Raw genomic sequence first — 13,051 nt, 5'->3', positions numbered from 1 at the left:
ATTTTTATCAACATTCAAAAACACTTTTGGGCATTCTGATGCGTCATTCGACATACAAAAGAGAAAAATATACTTTCATTTGCGCTAATATTCAAGTCATTAACACCATCTTGAAAGTTAATAGAGGTAATAGACAAACATTAACGTGCATAAATCATTTATTAACATTTTTATCACACTGTTTGAAATTCAATAGCATTCCTGGACGGCGTTAGTGTGGATAAGACAAATATTAATGCGCTTGTACAAACAATTGAGCGTTTTTTAGATTCAATATACAAAAATCGATTTTCAATTGAACAATACCTAATTTACCAGACTTTTTGCTGTCTAAAAGCAGCAATCAAGGCTGACATCTCACGTCCCGAAATTCAAAGACGTATGGATAACAGAGACGAGGCTAGAGCACGAGGAATCCCACTGGGGGAGTTTCGAAAAAAAAAAACTGCTTGAAGCTCTGCACAGAAACATCGACACTGTGACCGCAGCTAAAAGTGCGCAATGGTAACGCTTCATGCAGACCTATCTGCCAAGATGTTTGAATAGAGAGCTTATTGAAGGGTAAACTAAAATTAAGAATAAAATAATTGTTTGAAATTGTACTGTTCAATTGAAAATCGATTTTTGTATATTGAATCTAAAGATCGTTTGTACAAGCGCATTAATATTTGTCTTATCCACACTAACGCCGTCCAGGAATGCTATTGAATTTTAAACAGTGTGATAAAAATGTTAATAAATGATTTATGCACGTTAATGTTTGTCTATTACCTCTATTGACTTTCAAGATGGTGTTAATGACTTGAATATTAGCGCAAATGAAAGTATATTTTTCTCTTTTGTATGTCGAATGACGCATAAGAATGCCCAAAAATGTTTTTGAATGTTGATAAAAATGCAAACATCGTTATTGAATCTGAGTAAAGCGCAAATGTTCGTCCTTTGGCGCTAATGAATGTATCTTCGCCCAATTGGTCGCCATTTTACGCAAATGGATGCGTATTTTCTCATAATGAACAGCAAAAGGTGTATTCATTTGTCTTGCTTACTCTCAACCTCATTCCCAGGGCCTACCGATTTACGAGCTGGGAACGAGGTTTCGTAACTTTGTGAAAACTAGTCGGCTTTGTTCATACATTACAGAAACGTTGATTTGAAAGCGTGAATCAATCGTTAAATTACTGACAAATTGGTACATATCGAAATATTAAATTAAAGGAACACGAGTGGAGCAAGTTAAATTGCATTCCACCGCAAGAAAGAACTCTTCACGGTGAAGACTTCACTGTCATCCAAAAGCTCCGCGACTGTAAAAGCTGTGCATAAGCTGTACTCTTGTCGCAACCACCCAAGAAGATTGTTTTGAAACGTGACAATTTCAAACATTCGCAGTAAAGTATGACAAGTCACAGTTTCGTCATTGGGTGCTTTCTGCCATCTTGTTACCTTTTTTCACGCCCTAGTAGTGAATTTTTAGCGATTTTTAAAGCCTGTCCGTCAAAATTTGGTCACAATGGGAACAACAGTTCCCATTTAAAGTGTACAGTCGCGAAGTTTGGTGGTTTTTGGTCACACATGTTTGAAGGCAGCCTGGTGGCCACTTTCTCTCTCCCCAGGGTCCCCCGACCTCCTTGACCCCCACTTACCCTTAGGCGGGGGGATGGGGGCTCACCCTTTTCCAGTAACTTATACGATCTTAATAGGTACCTTGAACGGCATCCGAAGCTGAACAGCTATCAGGTTTACCTAAGCAGTACATATCATGATATGCCAAGCCGTGAACAGGCTTTTTTTCTACTGTTACCTTTGTTTTATATTTACTCAATGCAAAAATGTCATCATATCTTTGACTCCTGTAGTCCGAATTTGCGAGTGCTGTGAACCTCACTATGAAGGCGAGGCTAAGTCAGGAGTAATGCGCCCCTGACTAAGTGCAAAACTTTTCATATGAAATTTTGTTTTGTTTGTATATTTTCGTGACAAAAACTTTGCACTTAGCCTCGCTTTCATAATGAGGTTCAAAGCAACTCGGAAAACTTTTTGAAGCAATTTGTGTCTCTATACATGAAGTATTCATAGCTAGTCATAACGCAGTCATGTGATTGATCAACCTCGTTCCCAGGGTCCTCTCTCTTCCTCTCTCGAGAGTTTGCCCGTCGATTACGTTTATAGCGTACAAAATGGGTGAACTTCTGAACTATTTGTGGTGCTTTTTGTTCATTGTGTTTGTTCCCTCGGCGCTTGGAGATTGGCAAGATGGGGACGATGGAGTCGACAGACCTTTGGGAGACCTCAGTCCGCGGCCAATCGAGCTAAATTTCGAGGCAACACCGGCAGATTGTGCGGCTCTTTGTACGAGCTACAAATTCTCCGGCTGTAAAGGCTGGGTGTTTTTCAAACGCGATTGTGGTGGTCAAATCAAGCCTACGTGCCGATTGAAGGACACACTAAACAATCAAACAAATAACTCTTGTGCTGTAAGTACAATATCCAAGTTTGATATATAAGCTAGCTTGATATTTGCATGGTTGTCAGACTTGTGATTCGTCACAAATTATTTCATTTCCGACACCGTACATGTCGCTTGTCAGGGTTCACAATGCTACGAGGGACAGGCTTAAAATGTAGCAATAAGTTAGCTTATAGGAAATCGCATAATGAAGTTAATTTTTTGAAAGTTCTCGAATTGTATTCGCCGTAATTTTGATAACTTTGAAAACATTACATAGCAACTTTTCCTTCATACGTTTACAGAGATAGCATTGTGATTGAAATATGCAATACTGCATTTTATCGAGAGTGCATTAATTTTGTGCAACAACAAGTACTTGTAAATATAAGTACACATGTTAGCAGTAAATTACCCTCATCCAAAGTGCATGTATTTAGAAACACTGTTAAAGGTCTAGACTGAAAAACCACTGAAAAATACATGTAACCTTTTTTCTTGGCATTGCATTATGAACAACAACAACAACAACAACAACTTTTATTCTACCCCTACAGAGCGCTACAGCTGAAATGACATGAAACGTACAATCATGTATACCAGTAAGCTTATTGCAAGTTTTTTCGAATTAATTTTCCTGTTCATTTTCAGGTATCAGGTCTTCTTTCACCCCCTAAAATGTTTTGGGGTGTGTACCATCCACTGCCATTGCGAAGTATAATACCACAGGGGTGGCTAAAAGAGCAGCTGGTGATACAAGCCAAGGGTCTCTCAGGTGAGGACATTCAACCCTTTAAGCCCTAACAGTGATCCGCATCAATGTTCTTCTTGTAAGGTCAATGCTTATTCAACCTCTGACTATCATGAGAGTTAAGCGGTGCAGGTGCATTAAACAGACCCTTGTCATGACCTTCCCATAAGTTGATGCCAGTCAAATCATAGACATTGGAACATTGGAAATGTAGTCTATTTTGGAACTTCTTTGCAAAGTATTTCAACCATACATGTAGTTCAGTTTTGTAACAAGCAAGGTTTAATTATTAGTCCACCTGTTTTATTACCTGGAGTTTGTGACATGTGTCTGTCTTAAGTTAAAGGGCGTCCTGCAATAGGGGCATACAGTAGAACCCCGTGTTACAACCACCTCCTTAAATTACAACCACTTTTTTGTGTCCCAAACGAATTGAAAGTCCAGTCATTTCCTTAGTTTTACAACCTCGTTAACCTGACCACCCCGTTATTAAAACGACACTTTCATGGCCCTTTCATCATGTTTCATGGTCATATTAACAGGGTTCAACTGTACATTGCTTTCTTTCTTTTTCTTTTTGTTGGCAATAAGGGTAAAAACTGCTCCAAACTTGCCCAGTTTCAATGTGTACTGCAGATAGATTTTATGATATTTTTGTTTTGTATTTCAAAGACTTTTGTGCTAACTTAAAACAGAGGCAAAATTCCTAGCAAATTTGTGTTTAGTGAACCCCTTATCCCTCATCTAAATGAGACAGTGTATACATGTACCAGTTATATATACTTTCAATTTGAAAAATTCCAAAGTCAAGTATTTATTACATTGGACAAAGCTGCAGTAATGCAAGTCTTATTTGGCCGTGTGAGAAGAATATGATTTTCTACCCAGGAAATTATTTCCCATTTATTGATTGACGCGTTGTCCTTGATAATTGGATTGATTAAATAATTTGTTGGAAGTGGCTGTAGTTGCTAAAAATGCATGGGATTTTCAAATAACAATAAATTGTAATTTTTCACCAATATTTGTTAGCATATGAAATTAAAATTAATGTTTTTGTTATAAAAAATTTTGCAGGTCACCTTCCAATGTTCTGGAAAGAACTAATAAATTCTTCCTGGTTTGGTGGACATTCCGATGGCCGTAACCATGAGAATGTACCTTACTGGTTAAACGGGTTTTTACCGCTGGCATACCAGTTGGGTGACAATGATCTCATTAGTATGGCGTACAAGTATGTTGATTATATATTGTCAATCCAGACTGATGAAGGCTGGATGGGGCCCGATGATATTAAAAACGGAAATATGTATTGGTCTAAATTCCCTTTGCTTTTGGCCTTCAGACAGGTAAGCTCATATCCTCAATGTTTTCCCCAGCCTGTTTAAGTTTGTTGAATCACTATTTAAGGTGGCTCATACTGGTTTCCACTAGCACTTATGGTTTGATGGAACACTACTGCCGTTCTTTATCAGTTGATGCAACAATAATGGTATCACGCAAAAACCTAAACATTGGCCAACAGGGTTACGGCCATTTCCTCAACATAACAGGTTACCATAGCAACAGTATGACCTGTTAAAACACTCCTAATCTTACCTTTAAGTCGTTAATTTAACTCAAAAACAACCTAGGTGCCCCCAGTGTTTGTTATTGCTGTAAACCAGCATGTTTAGATACAACTTTTTACCAATTTTTGAAAATTTAAGGTGGCTCTGAACCCTTTCAAGGTCAACATTTGCATGTACTCACTAGCAGTATGCAGGATGTTTGTCCCATGAACCAAGTTTAATGGCCTTTGCTCCAACAAGACTGTCTCCTGTAGCTCAGTGGTGGAGCATCCAAACTAGTAATTTGAAGGTCTTAGGTTGGACTCCTGATAGGAGCATGCGTACTCAGATTTCCTTTTTCCGAGTATGCCTGTGTCAGACAATGAAAACTATATTCTCATGTACTCACTTTACAGGGATCCATTATTACACTTGATCTTTATTGGGAGTAGTAGTTTCTATTGTTTAAAGTTATTCTTCTTTGATTGTATCAACAGTACTACGAAGCCAACAGCACTGACACCCGTGTCATCCCTGCGATCATGAAGCTTCTAAAATGTATTCATAAACGCCTCTTTGTCACACCTCTTGGTGAAACCTGGTCGGGAGCACGCTGGTATGAACTAGTTCTCACCGTGCACTGGATGCTCAAGAACCACCCCTCAGGGGAGGAACAGATGTTGTGGGACCTCGCAGAACTTTCACATCAGCAAGGGTTTGATTGGACAAAGTGGTTTGGTGATGAGTTTCCAACAGGGCCAGTTTCAAACGTCAGCTTATACACACACGGAGTGAATAATGCACAGGCTATCAAATCAGAGGCTGTTTGGTAAGAGGCTAGCTTGGACTGAAAGCCCAGGGGAGGGAGTACTCATTAGATTTTTTGGTGGGGGTGTGCCACTGGGACTCTGAAGTTACCTGTACCCTAACATACAGACCACATTCAGCTGCATTTTGATACCCTATCCTAGACTTGAGTCGTAATTATTACTCCTGGGACTTGTTCCGGAAAGAATATCTTGGTGTAGACCAAAACTCTCTAATTTCTATATCCTACTGTATCCCAGACTGAACTGCTTGAAAATTTACCCTTCACAATGGTACACCACTATATACAGTGTAGCGTACATATGGGAGCACCCTGTCCTCCCCTCCGATTTGCAAAAATGTTGCTGCCCACAAACTGTAAAGGGCTCGAACTTCAATTGAAGTCAGTCTTCAAATGCACCCCTTCTCACCCATGTGCTTTTGAGGGACAACTGCCAGCCCCCTCTGTACCTAGCCATCAGTCTCTAAGCTATGTGTCAGCATCAGTCAGTCCACCATTAAGGCCAGGCACTGGACTGTAGGATGTTGCCAAAACATTCCTCCCTCAACATTCCTTCCTCAATTGCTAGCCTAGGGAAGAAACCAAATTAAACCCCTCCCCACCTCACCCCCATGGTTTTGACACATTTATCAGCAAGCAGTGGGAGTTAGCCCCAACCATGGACTATATAGCCCATGTTACTTGAAGCCCTAGGGCTTGAAGCCAAATGCATAGCCCTTGAATAATAAGTCAGACTTTAAAAGAAGCCCTTCCCTTGAAAAAGGTCCATAGAATGTCTATTAAATAAACTAAATGAGTAGTGGTGGAACCTAGTTAGGTAGCCTGGGAGTCCAGAGATCTATTGCCCACTTTGAAAATGAGTGATGGCCTGGGTTGAGAGTAACTGCTATTGTGGGATTGTTTGGGGGGACGCTGGATGCAGTGATAGTAGCCAACGTCCCCTTAAACCTTCCCACAATAATTATTGCTTGGGCAGCTACTCTTGACCCAGGCTATCCTTTTTTTTTTTTTTCAAAGTGGGCTATAAATGGTGGACAGATTTGGATTCAAAAGTTCACTTACCAGCTGACATTTAAACTGAAAATGACTGAAGAGAACTCAACCCCTGTTCTGTACCAAATTTAAGGTCATGCTTTTGCATGGTATGATGCCCTTCAGGGCCCGGTTGTTCAAAAGCCGTTTAAGGCTAAACCACGATTAAAAGTTAACCAAGGTTTTCATCAGGCTCATTAAAAATGTTTTTACGAGCTAATTTTAAGCTAATGGTAAAGAAAAGTCTACATGTACGTCAAAACTAAGGGACAAAAATCTTTTTTAAGAGTCTTTATAAGTTATTAAAAATAAATTAAACTTGAATCAAAGTTCACGCTTACTAAAGATTAGCTTAATCTGGGTTTGAACAACTGGGCCCAGTTTACCTATCTCAGTCTGCCATTATTTAGGTACCAACAGTCTCAAGATGACAGTGATGTTGAGGCCACTTATTTGCGCATACAGAAACTTGATCAGTATCATGGTCAGGCATCTGGTATCTTTGGCTGTGATGAGCACCTGGCTGGCAACATGCCTTCCAGAGGTGAGATTGTGTCTACAGTGAAGTAAGTAAAGGGGATGTTGTACTGCACGGGGGCTTATTAGACCTGTGCAGCCAGAGCTCAGCCTACTCAACTCTTTCAAATAAATTTAGTAAATCCCTTTCCACCCCACTGATATCCAAATACTGAGAAGTAGGTTGCAAAAACAAGAATTTTTTGTAATGGCTTTGAGGTGTTTGGATATCTGATGAAACACACTTTTGGGTGTTTGATATGGCTTCTTAAATGATCAATAATTCTTGGAGAAATTTAAGGCTAAAATTGGCGAAATTTTATGGTAACTAGGAACACATATCCAAACCATGGTCACAGTAGTGATTTTCTTTGTTTTCTTGTGATGAATTATTAATGCATTTGAGCAATACTTTTTCGCACCTTCCCGTTCCTCAGGTGCTGAACTCTGTACTGTTGTGGAAGCAATGTTCTCATTTGAAGTCCTGTTCCACATTATTGGTGATCCACAGTTTGCTGAGAGAGCGGAGCAGTTGACATACAATGCCCTTCCTGCTACAATGACACCAGACATGTGGGCCCATCAGTACCTGCAGCAGAGTAACCAGATGCAGGTTAAACAAACGGACAATCATGTGTGGACACACGATGGTCCTGCTGCCACACTGTGAGTGAACAGACCTACTATTGTAGAGGTTACCACTTTGTAGTGTTGTTTTGGTCGTTTGTTGTTTGTTTTGTATTTTCTACACATGAATGGAAAAAGAAACACTTTCATTATCATTATCGTAGTTGTCATCATCGTCATCATTTAGTTGCAGTTCTGATGTCCACAATGCCCTTTATTAGGTTTGGGATAAATCAGGGCTGCAGGGAGCTAAAGCTAGCAAAATTGGTCAATTTGAGCAAATTGAGCTATTAGATATTGCTGGTGTACAATAGAATTAATCAAGAACCAAATTCATGTTGGAAGACACAAGTTCCTGATGTGATGGACAGTAAAACATCGAAGTCAGCGTAACCGCAACTATTGGTATAAATGTAAAAACCTGGTCTTAACACATGTCATGATTAATCTTACTTATCCAATGTAAAGTGAAGTGAAAACAGTTCACAACCTGATTCCCATGTCATTTTAAATGGGCAAGTGGCAGGGTAAATTTGATTCTTGAAACTCACACAAACCCTATCCGAGAGTTATACAGAGGAATATTTTCTCACTCTAATAGGAGTTGTGCAAATGAATGTTCCAAAGATGATCACTGCAATGTTAAGTCGTTTTAAGGGCCTGTTTGAAGTGAATTAGAAGATTCCACCCATTAAATTTTTTTGAGGGAAAATGGAGCTGGCAGAATCGAAACCATCTAAGATAATTGTTACTCGCTTTACACCTCCCCCCCCCCCCCCAAAGAAAAAAGTTAGGAAAGAAGTTAATAGACTTTCTTCTTTACTGCAACTGTGTTAATGACCATCAAATTGTTAGAGTCCGTTATATTTTGATGTGCCCGCTTTAAAGCGAAGCGTCCCCTCCCCCGTCAATCTCCATTCCTTCAACTAGTCACTCTTTTTTTTTTTTTTTAATTTCTTGTTACTGTAGGTATGGTCTAGAGCCCAACTGGCCATGTTGTACGGCCAACTTCAACCAAGGATGGCCAAAATTCGCCCAAAACCTGGTAATGGAAACTGCTGACGGGCGAGGCCTGGTCATCGCAATGTACGCTCCTGCTTACGTCAAGCACAAACTTTCTAAGGGCGGTGAAGTGGTCATGAACATCACAACAGACTATCCGTTTGACGATACAGTCTTTGTTGATGTTGATTGCGGTGTAGATTTGTTGCTGTTGCTGAGGATACCCTCCTGGGCTGACAATCCTACCGTGACAGTAAACAGGGGTGTATCGAAAACCGCGTTATCTGGTGGGTCATGGTTTAACCAGAGAATAGCATCCTTTGTGCTTTAACCCTTTAACCCCTAATATCAAAGAACAAATTCTCCTATCTTGTCCCCATACTTTTCTTATAAAAGTACTGGGGGAAGTTATTAATATATCAAGAAAATTCACCTTGGATGATCATATCCTTAATTCTCATGACCTCAGGGGTTGAATAAGCATTGATATTACAAGGAGAAATTTGATACTGGACTTAAAGGGTTAATTAGAAAGATTGAGATTTTCTTATAGATAGGAGTCCAGTATTAAACATTCAATATAAAATTCAAAGCTGTTTAAGGAAGGGTCATTTCCCACGACATTTCGCAGAAACTTCGCTAACGTGCCGTGAGGCAAAGCGTCCTTGAATAAAGGCCGTCTATTAATAGACAGTAACTACTTAATAAATTTCATCTGAGGAAGTTGGATTTCTCCAGTGTGTTGGCTGTGCCTGTTGAAGACTTGAAACTATTCTGTGCCGCTTTGTAGATGCCTTTAAAAAGGTGTCTGTTATTCCTGTTCCATGTTAAACGGGAGTTAAAAACATCTTGAATTATCATATCGCCAGTATTCAGCAACAAATTCGGTAATAAAAGAAGCTGGCCATTTTAGCTCCCAAACTCGTTGATAATTCATGAAGATAAAACAAAGGAATTGTCATCCTAATTATCATAACATTAGCCCGAGTGAACTTTGCTTTGAATTTCTCTACGAAGTTGGTTAAAAGAAACTCGGTGATACTTCGTTTCCTCAACTCACTTCTCAATTTCAACTATTAAACGGACAAACAGCTGACCAGGCCGGTAACAACAAGGGTCTCTTTCTTATTATCGTATTTTTAGTGGGGTTATTTTGTTCTCGATTTTGTTTTGTGTTTTTTATTTCTCTTTATGAGGTTTTGATGTCGCTTGAGAGTCAACAGCACGCCATTACTCAAGGTGCTTGTGTTTGCCTCTCCATAAAGAGAAACTTTCTGTTTAATGTCTTATGTTCGCTTATTCTTTCTTTGTCTTTCCCGACCTCCCGTAGGCACCCTGCACAAGATGACGTGCGAAGGTCAAACTGAAATTGTTCTCAAGCTCCCCATGAAGATCAAAGTCACCAAGAGATACAATAATGCAGCATCTATTTACAGAGGGTGAGTGTTTATCACTAGCTCAGCTCAGTACTTACATTATATGCTATTTAATAAATAAAAAGCATTTTCGTAGTATCTGTGCAGTTACAGTTAGACGAGGAGAAGATCGGGAAGGACTCGGCGACATATCATATGTGTGTCGAGTTTGTTGTTGGTCCTCCTCTTTGCCCTGAGAGGTTTTTCTCTGGGTACATGTACTCCGGTTTTCCCCACTCCTCAAAAACCAACACTTCTAAATTCCAATTCGATTTGGAAAGTGTCCCCAATTAGTGTTCTACGCTAAAGACATTGACACTTAGATTTATTTATTTATTTATTTATTTATTTATTGATTGATTGATTGATTGATTGATTGATTGATTTATTTATTTATTTATTTGTTTATTAATTATTTATTTCTCAGTCCTTTGCTCTACGGTCTCCACATTCACGAAAATTTCACCACTCTTCATAAATATAAATACAAGAGTAAGGATTATCAAGTGACCCCGGGATCACCGTGGAATTATGCCATCAGACTGAGAAATGAGGACTTCGTCGTTATCGAGTCAGGGATGAACAGTGAAAAGCCTCCCTTCTCGTTTCATGGTTCGCCTGTCCGGATCAGAGTTAAGGTAGGGTGTTTGGAGTGTATGTGCACGTAGAGGCAATAGGGAGCTTAAGCAACGACGACGGCGACGGCAACGACAACGCCGCAAAACAACAGGTTTAATGAGCAAAAATAATTGCTCTGCTCGTGCGTTTTACATTTTGGTACATTTCTTTGCCGTCCCCTGTAAAACAACAACGTGAAATGACCACATTTAAGATTTTGTGGAGAACCTGAACGCACGACGGTGAATTTTTCATTTTCTCCTACCACTCCTACCAATTTGGTTCCTGGGTAGTTCGCCATTTTTGTAAAGGTTGAGCGAGTTGAAATAATCGCGAATTAGCACAAATGAAATAAAGATATATTTTCGGGTGACGTTTTCGTTGCCGTTGCCGTCGTCGTTGCTTAAGGGAGCAATTCACCTAAATTTGAATGAAATTTAAAGAAGTTTTAAGAAGGGATAGAAGAAAGAAAATGATTTTTGGAACACTAACAGACAGTTGATACCCACGCAAGAGCACCCCAGGTTGCTAGTGGACTAACTTGGTGTCCGTCTATTAATTATTAACTACAAATTCTAATTTTAAAACTTCACTAAATCTTCAATATTTCTTATTTCTCTTAATTTAACCAATCCTTCCAGAAAAACTACTCCTCCCAAGTATACCCAAAAATCACCCAAAAATTCACAAAATACCCCGGGTTTTGTACCATGAGACCAGTCAGTGCACAAGACCCGTTCTGCAGTATATGCTGTAATGCTAAGTGAACCTATGATTTCTCACTGAGCCCTAGTGAAGAAATGGGAGATTGCACTGTAAAGAGAATAAGCTTTGTCCTCGGCGGAAATCGAACCCACGACCTCATGATTTGATCACCGTTTTTTCTACCGACGGAGTTACGAGGCCAGGCGGGAGCAAGTCGTGGGAGATTATGGTGGTAATCGCGGCGAATGTGAATTGGAAGGATACAGTGAATGTTGTACCGCTAGCATTAAGGACACAAATGATGGATCAGAGAATTAACTCTGCAGTATCTGTTGTAATGCTAAGTGAACCGTCACTCATCATACTCCAAATGGTTTGCTTGTCGCTGATGTAAAAGTCGTAGCTAAAATTGAGGCAGAAGTCGACTTTGTTGACGGGAGCTCAACCGTGCTATTTTCCTTTAAAACCACTAGAATACTTATCTATTCTTGCTGTTTCTAGGGACGACTGTTGGATTCCTGGAAAGAGCTGAAAAACAGCGCCGCCGCCCCTCCGTACTCTCCTGTTCGTTCATCCAATCCGCTCAGAGAGATAGAACTACTGCCGTATGGAGCCACTAACCTGCGAATTGCTGAGCTTCCTTACCTGGACGACTATTAACCGTAGTGTGCTTATTCTCGTGTGTGTAAACGCGCGCGGGCCCGGGCGGTTGCTCCCGTTTCCATCTGTGAATGATTTGTCGGAACTTAAACAAGCTCTAGTTTATCCGTCGGATTTTAGTCCATCGAATACAAGTCAAGTTTCCAATGGAGTAGTTTTCATTTTAGTGTCGTAAAAGCCAAACCAAGCTGGTCACTTTGACCAATCATAACAGACGTAATCAGCGCAATGAACCAATCAGAACTCGAAGCAATAACGTGGAACTGACTCAAAGCGGGGGAAAACGCATGCGTGGTTGGTTTTGGTTTTTGCCGAACGGGGGAAGGCGTCAATGCAGTCAATTCACGTCACGCGTGACCGGTATTTTTGAAATTTGAACGGAGTTTTGAAATTTATATATGTCAGTTTTGAACATCGGCAATGTTAATAATAATAATAATAATAATAATAATAATAATAATAATAATAATAATAATAGTATTCGCTGTCACCAACAGATCAAACATGAATTGTACCCTGAGCTTCATGGGAAGGGCTGTTAATCGTTTTTCACGTGATCAACCATCACCCTCTACAACACGTTGGAAGGGAGTTTTACAGTCAATCCACGTCACGCATTACCTTTTTTTTTTTTAATTTGAAGGGATTTTTTTAATTTACATGTCAGTTTTGAACATCGCCAACGAGATTTCAAAGTTCCTGTAGAAATTTCCCTAGTTTATTGACGGCATAAAACTATGAATTTTTCCTTATATTACAGCATTAAGTATTTCAATGATAACAATTGTTTCCCAAGTATTTTGAATCTTTTTTTTTTCTGTTAATGGAGTCTTAATGCGTCTTTTTCGGAAAGATTTCCAGAGAAATGTTTAACATTCCATTCACGTGCCGGACATT

At 39.7% G+C, this 13,051-nt stretch overlaps 1 protein-coding gene across 1 annotated transcript; it reads left to right on the top strand.

Moving 5' to 3' along the window:
- The first annotated feature begins 2,135 nt into the window (after positions 1 to 2,135).
- LOC146490066 (uncharacterized) lies at positions 2,136 to 12,445 on the top strand. The gene is made up of 10 exons (XM_085126944.1): positions 2,136 to 2,477; positions 3,101 to 3,224; positions 4,278 to 4,549; positions 5,248 to 5,579; positions 7,022 to 7,155; positions 7,565 to 7,793; positions 8,724 to 9,043; positions 10,087 to 10,195; positions 10,599 to 10,809; positions 11,996 to 12,445. Exons 1-10 carry the CDS (start codon positions 2,181 to 2,183, stop codon positions 12,152 to 12,154), a joined length of 2,187 nt encoding a protein of 728 aa, XP_084983070.1. The 5' UTR covers positions 2,136 to 2,180; the 3' UTR covers positions 12,155 to 12,445.
- The last annotated feature ends 606 nt before the right edge of the window (positions 12,446 to 13,051 follow it).

This window comes from Pavona decussata, unplaced genomic scaffold (genome assembly GCF_977016875.1).
Source record: "Pavona decussata unplaced genomic scaffold, jaPavDecu1.1 SCAFFOLD_2, whole genome shotgun sequence".
NCBI lineage: Eukaryota > Metazoa > Cnidaria > Anthozoa > Scleractinia > Agariciidae > Pavona > Pavona decussata.
Note: the sequence above shows the minus strand (reverse complement) of the source record. Positions and strands in the feature narration are given on the sequence as shown.